The following is a 17351-nucleotide window of genomic DNA, read 5'->3' as shown; positions in this document are numbered from 1 at the left end:
TGTGGTCATGCGTATTCAACACGGACATGTGGTCCATGTCTATTCACTTTTCAAATTCTGTTGCTGAACATAATACTTGCAAAATAGTAGGTTTTGAATAAGTGTTGTTGAAGTAGGATTCATTTTAGCCAAAATTACTTTGCCATTCATTTTAATAAGTTCCTTATAAAACATTGATTGAGCACCTACTTTCTCAGTAGGTAGGACCTAACAGTGGTGAACAAGATATCAATCTGTGTCCTTATGGGGCTTATATTCTAGCGGAAGAGAATCACTTAGTAAATGTCACCAATAAATACAGAGTGTGTCATTGTTTAAATCAGGGAAAATGAGGAAAGGGTCTACTTTAGGGTGGTGTAGAAACCTTGAGGAGGCGACATTTGAGAAGATGGTGTGAAAAATAAGGAGCCCGCCATGGGAAGAGCCAGCTGAAGAGCCCAGAGGTAGTTCACTTGGAACTAATTTCTTTCTACGTTTGAAATCATTCCTCAGCACACAGATCTAGTGTCTCCTAGCTGAGGAAAACCCTCTATTGGCCATACATCAATTTTCATTTAAGAAAAGAACTTTTCTTTAGACTTAGCATTCTCCCAAAGAGCTGTACTCATCCCACTGTCTTTCCCTCCCTGACCTCCCATTTACTTTCGAGCAAGCACGTTCCTGGGGCTTACCTCTCACTACTCTGTTGAAATTCCTCAGTAAGGTTAACAAGGACTTCAGTTTGCTGCCCTGCTCTTACTCCAGTCTTTAAGTGTATCTGATAAAGTTGACCACACCCTCCTCTCTTGAAACACTGATGTTAATAATAATTTCTGTGTTTGAAATCTTGTCCTTTAGAATATTCTGCTTAATGTCTCCTTTTTAATTCATCAAATTTAGTTTGTTGTACTGTGTGTATTTGAAGGAGGACTTGTGAGATAAGCAAGAGAAATATATATTGCAAGTGTTGAATTAATTTATCATTAGGAGAATCAGTATTCAGCTGAAACAATTATTTCCATATATAGCATATCAAAGGCCTTAAAGATGTTCATAGCCTTTGATTCAGTGACTGTACTTATAGGCAGTATCTTAAGCACATAATGTGAAATGTCTGAAAAATTAACATAAAAATTATATATAAATTTAGATTAATCGCATCGATACTTTTAATTGTAAAAACATGCTTAACAATATGGGGGTGATCAGGAAAATTAAAATGCACCCGTAGAATAGAGTCATGGTAATGGTAAATGATGTGTAGGAAAAGGTGGTTTTTTTTTTAAATAACAGAAATGTTAATGTATAATAAAGGAAAAAATCTATATAAAATTGTGAGCCTCTATAAAAATGTAGATAGGATAAAAATTGTAAGAAACTGTGAACAGATTTTTCTTTAGGTAGTAGAATTATAGGTAATTTTTCTATATTTCCAAACTTACCACAGTGATTTTATTTTTATAGTCAGATTGCTATTATTAAGATGGGAGTTGTTATGTAGTCAAAGCTCATAAGGAAAATACATATTTATTCTGAGAGTGTTGCCTTAGATTGCAGAATAGCATCTACTCAGTAAGGGACTTTCATAATTTGTGGAATATCTTTGATATTTAGTTGACTCTTGATTCTCCCAAGAAAAACCTGGCCCATAATTTGACCATTTTCTCTATTTTATTTATTTATTATTTTATTATAGCTTGAGTTTGATAAGGTTTTTTCCCCAATGTTTCAGGTTTTTTTGCAGGATATTTTGCCACCCTTTCCTTTTATAATGTACTTCTTGAGGCCAGGAAGAATAAGATCTATCTGTAATTAAATTAACTCATCTTTAGTGTTTTTCAGCCAAGCGTCACTCTGTGTAACTAATGCAGTTACATTACAAGAACAAGTTAGAGTACTTCGCTGTTATTTGTAATCTGGGTAGAGATTCACCAACAAAATCAAATTGTAGACTGGCTTGAAAAACACTCCCATGGACTCCCATTGATTAGGCAGTTAATGGTATACTTTAAATGTTTCACATTGCTTTGTTTTCCTTCCCTAAGTATTTGTAAGCTCATCAGATTTGTGACTGTGTCACTTTGGTGGTCTCTGTAGTTCCCCAATACTTAATACGTGCACAGAACATTTTTACTGAATGAATGAATGTAACCCTCTGCTTTTTTTATTGGTTCAGGGAACTAAAATAAAGTGTTCCCTTAATGAGTGTAAATCTTCTGAAGCAAAGATGAAATTTAACTACTTTTTCCTTCCCCTACTAAATGGACAAAATGCATGTTGTCTGCTCAACTTGGTGATAGTCAAGAGAAGCTAAAACTGTCCTGAGCTGATAACCAAAAGTCAAAAAAAAAAAAAAAAAGAAGCACAAATAGGCAAATAATGTTAAATTCTGAGAATATCAATGGTTGTCACATGGGTAACGAAGACCACCATGAGTTATATTTTCTATTTTATACAGGATTTGACTTGACTGAACCCTAACTCATTTTAGGACTCATTTAATTCTTTCTCTGTTTTTTGATCCTATGTTAGTTTTTATGAGCTTAGTATGCATTTAAGTTTATTATAAATAGTTTATTGGTGCTAATTACTTATGATACTTGAACTTTTCTTTTTGTTTGAGTGTACTTTATCATATATTTTATTTCTGTATTATCTCATTATTAAATAATGCTTGTTACCATCATAAATGAAGGTGAAGCTGTGTGATGTAATATTTTAAAATATACAGTCTATATGTAGTCATCAGAATAAGAGAAAATATATATGATTGCACTAAGGCTTACCCAAATTTAATTTTGTTCCCTCCTTTCAGTTTTTCTTGAAGATTAGTGACACGGGATATGCTGCTGTACATTATTTTGGGATTGCTTATACATTTGGTGTTCTTTGCCTCCATCTTTGACATTTATTTTACATCTCCTTTGGTTCATGGAATGACTCCTCAGTTTACGCCATTGCCTCCCCCAGCGAAAAGATTAGTGCTGTTTGTTGCTGATGGCCTGCGAGCAGATAAACTTTATGAATTAGATGAAAATGGAAATCCTAGGGCACCCTTTATTAGGTAAGCATGTCAACTGGTACAAAGACATCTCTGGAAAATGTTATGCTAATCCTGTTTATCTCACGTTGGGTAGAGGAGTGATGATGAGAAAGAGAATAGGGCACATATACATTGGCCTTTGCCATAGAGATGAGCCAGTTTATTTCCTTCTAAGAGTTATTTCTCTTATTGTGGAAGTTGATATCAGGTGAATCGAAATGAATGACCTTAGCTGCTTGGCCTAACTTGTCCTAATATCTGAAACCTGACTTACAACTCACTATATTGTCCTTTTCTTATTAATGACAAGCATAAATATTAGTGAATTGCCGATTACAAAGGTGTTTAACTAGAAAATATAGACTTCAACTCAAAATACATCTTCTATAAAATATATAAAGCCCTTCCAAGTCTATATCACTACATAATGTAATTTTGGATTCTATTAAGTGGCTTTGAAAAGAAATGTTTAATTTTGGGGGCTTAGGGAACTCCCGCAATCAACTGTTCTTTTTCTGATTCATAGCAAGCCCCTCAAAAGCCCTTCCTAATGCTGTTGTAGAGAGATTAAAACTCAAATTCAAGTGGAAATTTATCTAAAATCGTCTATCTTTCTCCTGCCCCTGTCATGATTTCTTTCTATCTCTTTACCCTATTTCAATTTTCCTTATAGTACTACTTAGCATGTGCAACTTCCACTAAGGCTGGGACTTTGTTTTATATACCACTTTATCTCTAGTTCCTAGAACATATAGGCAATTAATAAATATTTGTTGACTGCTAGAAGAATGAATGAACCTGAATTCTATGTTGAATTTCCAGGAATAAATTTATGGTGCCTCAAAGAAATGCATAATATACTAAAGTATGCAAATAAATGAGCAACTCAGGGCAGTAGGAAAATATGAGTAGGTAAATAAGATCAAGCATGGCTTAAGTTCACTACACAAAAATATGTAACATAAATTTCTATGAATAGTTTAAAAATTGGGGTGATATATTTGGTTGAATTTCTTAGTTGTCAAAGAAGGGAGAGAAATATAGTTCATTGTAAAATTAATAAGATATAAAATATACTGGTTGTTAAGGCAAAGGCAAGGCTTTCTGGTACCACTTGCTTCTCCTTGGGGTGTTACATGGAGGGCAAAGGGCTCACAGTTGATGTTCCTTGTGTTGTATGCCATTCTAGCTTCTAAACCTTTTTTTTTGGAAAGGTTTTATTTGTTCCTCGCTGTTTTTTAAAAAATATGATCTGATCAAAGTGTTTTCAACAGAAGTCTCCGCATTTCTTTATACCTTCCTCTCTCTGTTTGAGTTCAGTTTCCATTACATAACTGAAGAAGTTAAAAAATATTTCTCCCTCAGCAGGTGGTTCAATGGTTTTTTAAGCCTTTTACTTTTTATGTATATATTTGACTAAAGTTGGTTTTATTATGAGATGTCAATATTAAAAGTATCTAAACCAGCACTTTTAGATACTTTTCTACAGAACATTTTGAGAGTTGAAAATTTATCTTGAAAGTTGTTACCAATGAATTAGTGTTTTATAACTTGTTGCTCTGCTGGCCTTTTACCTGCAACAGCATTACTGATAGTTTTGCATTTTCCCCGAAATTTTGCAAATCCTGTTAGACAACTTAAAGAATGTTGATACATTTTAACAAAAGAAATTTTGGCCTGTTTTAATCTCAAATTTAGGAAGATAATTTAACCACCATCACACCTAATAAAATTTAATATTGACAAAATAATATTGTGTATATCAGTGATTTCTTATGTAACATACCATTTCAGTACTTTGTGGCTTTAAACAATAATGGTGTATTTTGTCTTGTGATCCTGTACAGTGGTTGAGTGGTTCTTTGTCTCACCTGGGCTTTCTTGTGCTACTGAATCCAGCTGGTGAGAGGGATAAGACTGGGCTCAAGTGGGATCAGAAAGATTCCTTTCCTTCTTAAATTTTGACTCATTCTTTTGACTGGATTCCTTCAGTAATAATCTTATTTTTCTAAAGCCTTAACAGAGCATTTGATCATAGTCTGTGTTAACTATTCATCTGTAACATCTTTTAGGAATATCATAATGCATGAAGGCAGCTGGGGGATATCTCACACACGTGTGCCAACTGAATCTCGGCCAGGCCATGTAGCCCTGATAGCAGGGTTTTATGAAGACGTCAGTGCAGTTGCCAAAGGTATTGTTATTTAGATGATTTTATCACATGAAAAATTTATTGCAAAAATATTGCTTCTTTAACACTGAATCATGACACAAAGTGAAGTATGTTTTGAGATACTTTTTCATTGGCCATGCTGCGTGGCATGTGGGATCTTAGTTCCCTGACCAGGGACCGAACCAACGCCCCCTGCAGTGGAAGCATGGAGTCTTAACCAGTGGACCATCAGGGAAGTCCCTGTTTTGAGATACTTTTGACAAGTATTTTAGCATGCCTAACTCACATAAACACACACTGGGATTGACTCAAGAATTAAGCTTTAGCTTTTTTATTATTATTTTTTTTATTTATTACTTTTTTTTGCGGTACGCGGGCCTCTCACTGTTGTGGCCTCTCCCGTTGCGGAGCACAGGCTCCAGATGCGCAGGCTCAGCGGCCATGGCTCACGGGCCCAGCCGCTCCGCGGCATGTGGGATCCTCCCGGACCAGGGCACGAACCCGTGTCCCCTGCATCAGCAGGCAGACTCTCAACCACTGCGCCACCAGGGAAGCCCTAAGCTTTAGCTTTTTATCATCCTGTGCTATTGATAGAATATGATTGGATGGATTCATGGATTTCCTAGATCTTAACACTCGAAAGGTCAAAAGTGATTCTATATTTTAGTAAGAAGTAAATTATCTATCGTAAGCTTTTTAAAAAAAATTGTAATATAATACATGTAACAAAATCTGTTATTAGTTTTGCATTTGTTCTGCAATTAATCCTCATTGTTATTATTTGAAAAATACTTCTCTAGGGGATATACTAATATTTCATCATGTATATATTACTTTTGTCATTGTTTGCTTTCTTTCTCAATTACCTGAAGGATGGAAGGAAAATCCTGTAGAATTTGATTCTCTTATTAATGAAACCAGGCACGCATGGTGCTGGGGGAGCCCAGACATCTTGACTATGTTTGCCAAAGGTAAAAGTCATTGATTATATTTCCTCAGCTACTAAATAGGCAATAAATCAATATGGTAATTTAAAATATATACTATATTTTATTGATTTTGAAATACATGTTTTTACATATTTAACATCTCTGAAATAAGGGTGTATATTACAATAGATAGACATGTCAGTTTGTTTTTTTTTCCTTCTTAGTTGTACTTGAAATGTTGAATTATACAGTTTTTAATACCTTGGATTCAATGAAATCGTATATGTATGACTCTTAACATCTAAAAGCTTTTTAATCTTGGGCAAGCTAGATAACTTCTCTGAATTTCAGTTTTCTTTTCTGTAAAATGTGATAATAATAATAATAATTTCTATCTTCTAGGTTTGTTTTGGGGATTAAATAAGATAATTCATGTGAAACATTTAGCAAAATGCTTATGATGATGATAACTCCTCATTATGATGATGATGTAGACGTCTGGTTCATTTTACTTTGATAGATTATTACTAAGAAGTTAATAGATAGTCACATAAAGATTTAAATGTTAAAATTTATATTTATAACTTCTATTTGCATATATTCAAGATCATGCCATTTGGACTTATTGTATTTGTTGTATTTCTGTGTGCATGAATCTGCAAGTATTAGAACATCTCTTGATTAGAAAATTCATTTACATTACTTTCTAAAATCAGTTTGATTCCATTTGAATTTTATGTCATTAACTGCTTTTTAGTGAGAGCATTAGGATCATTTCACCTAATGAAAAGGTTTACACTTAGTCAAGAATATAATTATAATAATTGTAATTACTAAAGATTATTATATGTCTCAAAAGCAAAACAGATATTCAGAATTTTCTGTATGATAGTCACAGAACATTATTATGTAGAGCAGGTCAAAAAACTCATACTGCTTGCCATTTATATACTCCCTTCTTTGGAAAGCAGTTAAGCTTTTTGGGGGACTGGTGGTGGTGAGGATGGATTAAGTTGCTATGGCTACCAAACTTACCTCCCTACTTCTGACTACGGTTGATAGGACAGGATGCCTGAATTGGAGATAATCGAATAAGAATGTTCCATTTCTTATGGCAACCCACAGACCCACTCAGATCTTTACTTAGAATGTGGAAAGTAGAATGGCTGAACAATAGAATAGTATCATTAGAGCTAAGCTGATATTATAAGAGATTTGTCATTATTTTGTTATATCTCTTACTTATGAGCTATAAGAGCCTAACTCAGAAATTCACTAAGTTGATTAGATTCTTAATAAAATCCTACAACTATGTAAGATTAATATATTTGTTGACCCTTTCAAACTATTTGGCAATAAGCAATATTTATTCCCTTATACTGAGAAAAATGCTCATATTTTATGAATAAAAGAATTGAAATATTTGAATTTTCTTCTTGGTTAGGGAATTTTGTAAAACAAATGATTTCATCTATTTTAGATTGTACCATCCTTAGATGCACAAATTCTTTGAATAGTTTAATCCTTACAGGGAGACAAACTTTGGTGTTCACTTTTGTGCTGTCGTGTATTCATTAGCACTGTGACTTTGGCAAGTTAATTAACTCACTTGTAGTGTATCTGTAAAATTGGAATATGTTACTGTGAGAACAAAAACAACAGCATATGTTATAGTATAAACTATGGTCCATGGCAGATCATTAAAAATTTTTTTCTCCAAATTTCCTTTATAGGTGCTAGTGGAAACCATGTTTTTGCACATAATTATGACGCTTACAGTGAGGATTTTGGTGCCCAGGATGTAACAAAACTGGATACCTGGGTTTTTGATAATGTGAAGGTATGTCCTATTGAGTGGCTAATCTACAGCACACGTATTTGTACCTAATGTACTAGAAACTGATTTGTTAGTAAATGCATCTTAGTTTTTTTTACTTGTATGAACTTGAAAGTACTTTATTGTAGCATACTATTTTAAAAAGACTGGATTCTAGGAAATTACACATTCTACAATAACCAATTAATAGAAGTTAAAAAAAAATAATTTAAAAAAGTTAACTCTGGGCTTCCCTGGTGGTGCAGTGGTTGAGAATCCGCCTGCCAATATAGGGGACACGGGTTCAATCCCTGGTCTGGGAGGATCCCACATGCCGCGGAGCAGCTAGGCCCGTGTGCCACAACTACTGAGCCTGTGCTCTGGAGCTTGCAAGCCACAACTGCTGAGCCCGCGTGCCACAATTACTGAAGCCCACGCACCTAGAACCTGTGCTCTGCAACGAGAGAGGCCACTGCAATGGGAAGCCTGCGCGCTGCAACGAGGAGTAGCTCCCACAACTGGATAAAGCCCGTGCGCAGCAACGAAGACCCAATGCAGTCAAAAATAAATTAAATAAATAGATTTATTTAAAAAAAATTAACTCTTAAATTCCGTGTTTCTGACAGTAAAATGAGCCCTTGGTTGGATTTAGGAAACCTGCATTTCTTTCCTAGTTTGCTGAATCATCCTAGGTAAACCTTCTTGATCTTTCTTTGACCACAGAACCAGTCTCTTACAAGTAGTGGGAACATGTGATTTGTTTGAAAGTCTTCTGAAAAATGCTGTTCAAATCTAATGCATTTATTATAACATAAAGTAGATGTTTTAAAAAATTCGTACTTTAAAGAAAAATTAGATAAGCAAAAACAAATTCACAAGTTAATCATAAAAAATATTTGAATTTCATTAAGATATTGAGTTTTTTGGACTATTTGTTAGTGACAATCATCACAGCTTCACCAGGAATCCAATAGAATTTATATTTTCAAAAATTGTGTGAAAATCTCAGCTGTAGATATTGGCTCACTCCTTTCTGCCAATCTATTCTTTCTAATCTCCAAATTATAACTCATAATTCATCTGTTGTAAGAAGCATTCATTGATTGACCCTTAATGATTCTTCCTTTTACCAGTAGTGTCTTTGGACTGACGTTGCGGACTTCTCCATAATGTAGTCATTTTTATTGTTTGTTTGTAAACAGTCAGTATGTTTCTGCATTTTTCTTTGTATTTACTTATCAGGAATTAAGTGCTCAATGTGTTCTTTGATAAACCCTATTTCTTTTATCAGAATATTTTTCCTTGAAGCTTTCTTTTTTCATTTAACATATGCTTTTGTCAAAAGGGAAGACCTTCAAGTTAAATAAAATCTCTTCAAAAAAATAATTAGCAATTTATTTTGCTATCATTTCTTAATATAATTGACTTATATTAGTATCTGCTTAAAGGCCTTTGGCTTCTAATTTCATAAACATGCCAAAAATGTTCCAAAATCATGGATTTGATTCCTTGTGGATAGGCAGATATTGCTAATGACTGGCCTGATTTTATGTCTTTTTTACTTTACTTCAACACTGCTAGTTGGTGATATGATAGTGACCAGAAAAAGAATTTGCCTACAACTTCATAAGATATAATAGAGACATGTACATTAATCAATAACAGAAATATGAAATCATCAACAATGATTAGTGGTGTGAAGGAAAAATGCAGGGACTAAGAACATATCTTTAGAAAATTCTGATCTAAACTAAACAGTTAGAGGAAGACTTTCCTGAGAGTTTTGAGATAGTCTCTGGAGAAGTATAGAAGACAAAGAAATGGATGGATCTGGATTGCATATAGAGAAGAGTATTTCAGGCCAACAGCGTTATGTAAACTTGGGCCCTGAAAGGAGAGCCAGCATAATGGATTTGGGGAACTGAAAAAAGGGGAGGTTAGCATGGCAGGAACACTTACTAGAGCACAGTCTGAGATCAGGCTAGAGAGGGAGTCAGGGGTCCAACCTGGACTTTGTGCCCTGGCCAGAGACTCATGCTTAATTCTAGTCAAACGGTTTACATATATATGCCAATTTTTACTCACTTTTTAAAAAATTGTGGTAAAATATCCATAGCCATCTCCTCTATTAGGTCTTCCATGACTTCCCTTTGCTTTACCCCACTTCCAGTTTGACTTAGAGAACCCTCTTCTATATTCCCTTAATACCTCTATCTTAGTACTTTATTATGCTATGCTGTAATTTTTGATACATTGGCAACAATTTCAATCCTATGGGAAAAGAATCTAAAAAGGAATGGAAAAAAAAAAGATGTGTGAGGACTAACTGTTCCAATACATCCCAGAGGATTAAAAGGAACTCTGCTTTTATTTAAGCTTACAACTGCCTATATTATAAGCCATTGGATCTAACAAGCATTTCTGTACTGTTTATGCAAAAAGGAGGGGATTTAAAAGCAAAACAAAACAACAAACAAAAAAACCCAAACAATTTCAATCCTATATACATCTTGTGGCAGAGATACTGTCTTTTTCACATTGTTAAATCTAAATTCCTATCATGGAAGTGTCTGGTACGTAGATACATGATTAATTTAGATTAAATTCAACTCTGTAATAGAAAAAAAAATATTGCTTAGAAGTTCTGTCTCAATAAAAGATAATGCCAGAAGTAGGCAGCCCGAGATTGATGCAGTCCAAGATTGCCATAGTGGTTCCACAGTGTCATTAAGACCCAGTCTCCTAAGTTTCTCTTCTATCCTCAGGGCATGGTTTTAGCTTCAAAGTTGTCTTACGACCCAAGAGATGCTGGAGTTCCAGCCATTATTTTAAATGTTTTAGGCCAACAGTACAAGGAATTGAAAAGGACCTTCTCTCCTACTAAATTAAATTTATTTCAAAAAGCCTTAGGTCCACATAGTCCTTTGACTGAAATGTTTGACTTATATTTCATTGGCCATAACCAAAAAGGCACATGTAGCTGTGAGAGAGAATAGGAAATATGTAGGTTTTAAGTTTGGAGCACTGACATGTCCCATAAAATCAGAGGTTTTACTTGGAGAGAAAGAGAGACTGCATGCTGGGTTAGTCATCTAGCAGTCTCCCATGAGGTATAATAAATATTTGTTAAGTACAAAAATGAATGAGTGTCTTTGAGCTAAGAAAAGTGGGGTTGGTGGGCATAATTATACTAAATATTGGGGGGAAAGAAGCTAGGAGTGTATTCTATCTCTTAGGTACCAAAGACCAACTTTTTAAAAGGCAGTGGGAATCCAATAGGCTGAGCTCTGTAAGATTAGTGTTTCATGGCTTCACAGATCTTGTGTCCACATATGAATGAATAGCACTTTTTACAAAGCTGAATATTATCAGTCATGAAACAAATTGTAAATTTGACTCAAGTTCAATTGCTAAGTTTTTTTGTTTCTTGTCAGCTTTCAATTATATCTTTAGAATGTAATTCCTTTCTCTTGAAAAACTTGCCATTTCCATCTAGATTTAAAATTTCTTAGGGGTGAATTAGAATGTATTTGAAAGGGGCTAGGTAGAATATACATTTCATACATATATGAAAGGGGGCCATTTTATGTTTTTAAGGAGGATTGGTAGCATTATGTTTATGTTTTTAAAAAGACATTTCTATTCTTGACTAGATGGTTTCTCTGGCACCATTTATATTTTTAATGTTTGTAATAATGAAGAATTATCTGAAAAAATACTTCAGACTTTTGTTGGGAAGTTAAATACCTCTTATTCTTAAAATTAACATCTTGTATAGTTAATTTATGTGAACAATAATTATATATCTTGGCAGCCTGTTGACTTATTTAAAATAATTTAAAAGTACTCTCCATAGGTACTTGCTTACATGTTCATGTGTATGTAAGCACAGGATGAATCCTTTTCTTAGAGGGCTTTATGAATCCAGTTTATCATTATGAAATTAATCATTTTTGAACCGTATTTCCTTTCATTAAGTGGACATTTTTCTATCATATAATGTGAAGAACAGATTCTAGTCTTGGGACAAAGGAAATAGGAGGCTGTTTGCAGTGTTGCAAATGAGAGACTATGGTTGGACTAGGGTGGTAACATAGAACAACAGAAGTATGAAAACATTTTAAACTCATAAAGCGTTCCTAAACTGTCGCCACTAGTACCGTTTTTTTTGTTTGTTTGTTTTTGTTTGTTTGTTTGTTTTTGCGGTACGCGGGCCTCTCACTGTTGTGGCCTCTCCCATTGCGGAGCACAGGCTCCAGACGCGCAGGCTCAGCGGCCATGGCTCACGGGCCCAGCCGCTCCGCGGCATGTGGGATCTTCCCGGACCGGGGCACGAACTCGTGTCCCCTGCGTCGGCAGGCGGACTCTCAACCACTGCGCCACCAGGGAAGCCCACTAGTACCGTTTTACTTTTGACTCTTGTCAAAATAGTTCTTCAATCTGCTATATTTTATTCAATGTTATGAGAACTTCATGAAAACGAGATCCCCTTTCTATAAACATTTTTAGCCTAATTATAACACAGAAAATAGCTCACTCACTATTTGAATGTAGATGTCTGAACTGACAAGTACTTTGTGTTGGTAGGTCCTGAGGACAAATTTAAACAAAATAGGATAATTTAATTTTATAGTTATGTATAAATTTAATTAAATGTTTTCATTGGAATTACTTTTTAAGTAAAATGAATGAACTAAAATTTTTTAACTGATTTGTTACATATAGGAATTCTTTCATGCTGCCAGAAACAACCAATCTTTGTTTTCTAAACTAAATGAAGACAAAATAGTTTTTTTCTTACATTTATTAGGAATAGATACAAATGGACATGCTCACCGACCATCGTCAAGGTAATTTTAATGCTGTGTTTAATTTCATGGTTTTGAGGGAAACACCTGTTTGAACTTTTAAAATATTATTATAATGTTTTCTTTGTAATGATCACAACAGAACTTATATTTTAAATGACTCTAAAGTAGAATAAGTTCTCATTTATATGAGATGTAGTATGATATAGTGGCTAAAATCACATATGCTGTGACCACACTGCACATTAATATAAATAAAATATATCCTATATGTGTATTCCATATTCTTCATTTATCAGGTCAGAGAGAAAAAACTTATATTTTAGAAGTATTTTAGTAAATTTTGAAATAAAAAGCATTTTTATGGTGTTAATATTTATATCACAAAAAGATGTAATTAGCTGTTCCTTATGTTCCATTTAATCAGTGCTGTATCTAGCAGATAATAGTATAAAGTTTTGTATATGATGTTTCAGTAGTACTCCTTATATAAAACAGTGACTATTTTTCTCACTTTTGCAGACCATAAGAAAGAAAGAATTCATGTTATACTTTTATTCTTCATTTTGAATTTGATTTAGATTAGTCTAACTAACTGTAAAGACTATTGGTTAGCTGCCAGTAATGGATACCTCATGCTTCCCTTCTTTAACACAATGCATTGTCTTAAGTGATAGAACTTATACCAAACCATCCTTGTTCAACTGTATGGAAAGCTTAAATATAGTTTGTTCAAAATATATTATAGTGTTTTATATCACAGACACTCTAAGGGATGGAAATATTCTATAGTTGAAACAGTGATGCTTACCTATTACTAATGTGGAAAGAGCAATATAGTTTACATTATGAGAGGCATGGACTTAAAAGTCATCATTGTTGCATTTGAGACTTAAAAAGCATTCCTTAAAATCTATTTGCTAATCAATATCTTTTTAAAAATCATTTTTGAAAATGATTCCAGATTTTTTTACTTCTTTAAGAGAAGAAAATTACTTTTAACACTCTAAAGAGCTCTGATTTTAAAAAATATTAAAGATGAGATCTAAAAGAACTTCAAGTTATTGACTTTATAAGTTCATATTGAATAAATTTGATTTTTCCAAATTAATGTAAATAATATAATTTAAATCTCTCTTCTCTTTCTTTTTAAACAGGGAATATTTGAACAATATTAAAATAGTTGATGAAGGATTGAAAGAAATTGTGTCTACTCTTAAAGATTTTTATGGAAGTGATGGGAAAACAGCATTTATCTTTACTGCTGACCATGGAATGACAGACTGGGGTTAGTCTGTTTCTAAGTGATATATACTTTACGATTAAAGTAGTGGTAAATGTAGCTTGCAAATATCTTGTAATGTTGAAGAGGATTAGATATCTTAGTATATGCAAACTGTCTAGCACGTAATAGCATGCATAAAATGTTAGTGTATAAAAGACTGATCTTATATAATCTTTCTTCTAACTATGAAAGGAATATACTCTCATTTAACATGAGAAATTAGAGAAAAGTGTGGTGAAGAAAACAAAAAATACTGATTATTTATCCACCTAGAATTAACTGTATGTGATGGCAGAGGGGGTGAGTTTAAGGTGGTATTACTGAGGGTACTACTAGATGAGCCTATCCCCTCTGTGAGATTCCCAAGGCAAACACAGTGTGTGCACAGAGAACAAAATAAGGCAAAGCTGAGGTTTGGGTCACCAAATCACAATGTAGAATTCTTGTGAGCCGGTTCCACTTTATAAAGGGCTTTTGGCTATACCAGCCAAAGTGGCCTGGAAGAAAAGCATATAGAGACTTTGCTATCCTCTTCAGAGCAGACCTGGCCTCAAACTTGGGTGGTTACTCCCCAAAGGAGCTTTCCCTGTTCTTTCTGCCTTTGATGCTACTCTGGTGGCATCTCCTCCAACTCTTATTGTTATTATTCTTATTCTTCTTTCAACCAGTCACTCAATGGATGTTCTGCTTTTTGTTTTTGCCTGTTTGTTGTTGATGCTCTGACTTTCTTTGGGAATATTTAAAAACTAATTGTTATATAGAGATGCAAACATTTGGGAGTATGGTGGCTAGAATTAGCTATATAGAGATCAACTCTTTAAAACTAAGTACTAAAAAATATTTAGGTATAAGTTAATTCTTATATATTGATACTTATCTTATTACTCTTTGTGTCTTATTTGTAGGTTCCCATGGAGCTGGTCATCCTTTCGAGACTTGTACTCCTTTTGTCACTTGGGGAGCTGGAATCAAGTATCCTCAAAAAGTGTTAGCTCAGAAATTTGATGATACATATTTGCAAGGTATGAACATTTATCTTTATTGTTTTTATAAATGTGACATTTTAGAATAAAACCAAAGTTTAACTTAAAAAAATTACTTTTCAAGTTATAGCTTTCATTTTGATATTTGTGTCATTACTATTTCTATGTATTACTTTTGTATAGTTCATATTATATGGTTTATAATATTCAGCTTGAAATATAATTGTTAGTTATTTGCCTTGTGAAAGTTCAAGTATAAGTTTTAATATTTTTTTTCACAAACCTTATTATTCCAGGACTTAGATTAAACCCTTGGCTTAGATCTTACCTGCAAAGACTATCAATTAGATAAATCACACATATGTCACAATTGATATTTCAAAACTGGACAGATTTTGCCCTGTCTCTAGTACTTTTGAAGGCTCTCTCTGTTGCCCAAGCCTCCCTTGCTTCTCAGTCCATGTCCATGACGAAAAGGAATTCCTTTTTCTTGGAGCTCTGGTTATTTTGTAAGGTAAGGGTATTTTAGCGTTTCAAAGCTTTTACTAATTGGACAAAATAAATTCCTCTCAAATGCCTTTCTCTGGATTAGTTGTGTCAGACTCATTCAAAGCACTTGTTAATACAGATTAAAAAAAAAAACATTACAGGGCTTCCCTGGTGGCGCAGTGGTTCGGAGTCCGCCTGCCGATGCAGGGGACACAGGTTTGTGCCCTGGTCCGGGAGGATCCCACATGCCGCGGGGTGGCTGGGCCTGTGAGCCATGGCCGCTGGGCCTGCGCGTCCGGAGCCTGTGCTCCACAACGGGAGAGGCCACAGCAGTGGGAGACCTGCGTACCGCAAAAAAAATAATAAGTTACAGATTTCCAGACCTTGTGTATAGGTATTTTGATTCCATGAGTCTGGGTAAGGCCTAGAAATGTTCCTTTTAAAACCTTCTCCAGGGATGTGGACTCCCAGCTGTATTAGGTATTTCTACCATAGAAGACTTTTTGGTTTGTATAATAAAATTTTCCTACACACTTTCTTTCTTTTTTTTTGTTTATTTCTTATTGAGATGTAATTCTCATACCATCAAGTTCATGTTTTAAAAGTGTATGATTAAATTTTTTTAGTATATTCACAAGATTATGCAATCGCCTCTACTATCTAATTACAAAACATTTCATTGCCACCCCCCTCCCCAAATCCCTTCCCATTAGCAGTCACTCCTTACTTCTCTCTCCATTGTATGTCTATGCCATATTTCATTGTCATCTTATGGACATTTAGATCGTTTCCACATTTGGGCTGTTATGATAATGATGCAATGAACATTTGTGTAAAAGGTTTTGAGTGCATATGTGTTTTTATTTCTCTTGGGCACGTACCTAGGAGTGGAATTAACTGGTCATGTGTTCCTCTATGTTTTATTTTTTGCAAACTGCCAAACTATTTTCCAAAGCAGCTGCACCATTTTATATTCTTATGCTCTGTGTTAAATGGATTAGATTGAATCTAAATAAAAGCTAGGTTAAATAGTATGTTTGTATTGAATACTTAGGAGACAGAACTTTCTTTTGGCAGTTGATTTCTCAGTGACTTAACGTTTTAGAATCATATGACTTCAAGAATCATTACTGAAAGAATGTATTTTTTCTTATATGGATATTTGGTATCATAAGTTACAGAGAAAGAGAATGTACATGTTTTTCCTCATCAGGTGATTAGTCTGAATTTTTAGTAGCTGACTGGTAGAATTAGGATCATATTTTTAAACTTTATTAGCTTATTAAAGGAAATTTCATCATAAAAATGCCTTAGAACCCTTTGGGTAATATATCCTGAAGTCAAAAACAAAGTCTTAAAATCAAGACATGGCCTCATAATCATTTGTTTTGATTACTGTTTATTGAAATTTCTGAATCTATATGTAGAAAGATAGGGGAATGAGGCAGTTTTAATAGTAACTCACTATACTACTTTCACATTTGGGATTAGTGACGGTAAGAGCATCAGAGCTAAAAAATTTCAAATATTTTGCAAGCAACTCTCATTACAGAAAAAAGAAAAGCTTAGATTGACTAACGGGCTATTGGTTGCCTTAATAATTCCCTGGAACAGGACTGTCATTAGTTGTAGTCATGCTGACAGTTATCATTGTGCCTTTTACTTCCATCTTTCCTTCCTTAGCCTTTGGAAGTTTTGAAACAATTATCTCCAAATTATTTCCAAATTAATAAACTATCACAGAAAATATCAAATATTTACTTTTCAGTTATTCTTTTAAAATTCTAGTTTAAAAAATGTACAACTCTTCCTTCTTAAGCACGCTTTTTGTTCATACTTGGCTTAA

General features: G+C 34.0%; 1 protein-coding gene across 4 annotated transcripts in view; it reads left to right on the top strand.

Annotated features, from left to right (window-relative positions):
* The window catches only part of PIGN (phosphatidylinositol glycan anchor biosynthesis class N), a 105952-nt gene that overhangs the window by 7030 nt on the left and 81571 nt on the right, over positions 1 to 17351 (top strand). For 3 of the 4 annotated variants that reach the window (XM_081253030.1, XM_081253029.1, XM_081253032.1), the window contains exons 3-9: positions 2795 to 3043; positions 5095 to 5216; positions 6068 to 6166; positions 7858 to 7964; positions 12666 to 12790; positions 13906 to 14036; positions 14939 to 15055. In XM_081253030.1, the coding sequence (XP_081109156.1) occupies positions 2823 to 3043; positions 5095 to 5216; positions 6068 to 6166; positions 7858 to 7964; positions 12666 to 12790; positions 13906 to 14036; positions 14939 to 15055 (922 nt within the window). In that variant the 5' untranslated portion in view covers positions 2795 to 2822. The remainder of the gene's footprint in view (positions 1 to 2794; positions 3044 to 5094; positions 5217 to 6067; positions 6167 to 7857; positions 7965 to 12665; positions 12791 to 13905; positions 14037 to 14938; positions 15056 to 17351) is intronic. The other variant, XM_081253031.1, reaches the window with a different exon arrangement.

This window comes from Mesoplodon bidens (genome assembly GCF_964165515.1).
Source record: "Mesoplodon bidens genome assembly, chromosome: 13".
In the NCBI taxonomy this organism is placed as follows: domain Eukaryota; kingdom Metazoa; phylum Chordata; class Mammalia; order Artiodactyla; family Ziphiidae; genus Mesoplodon; species Mesoplodon bidens.
The sequence above is the reverse complement of the archived record's forward strand: the minus strand, read 5'-3'. Positions and strand labels throughout refer to the sequence as shown.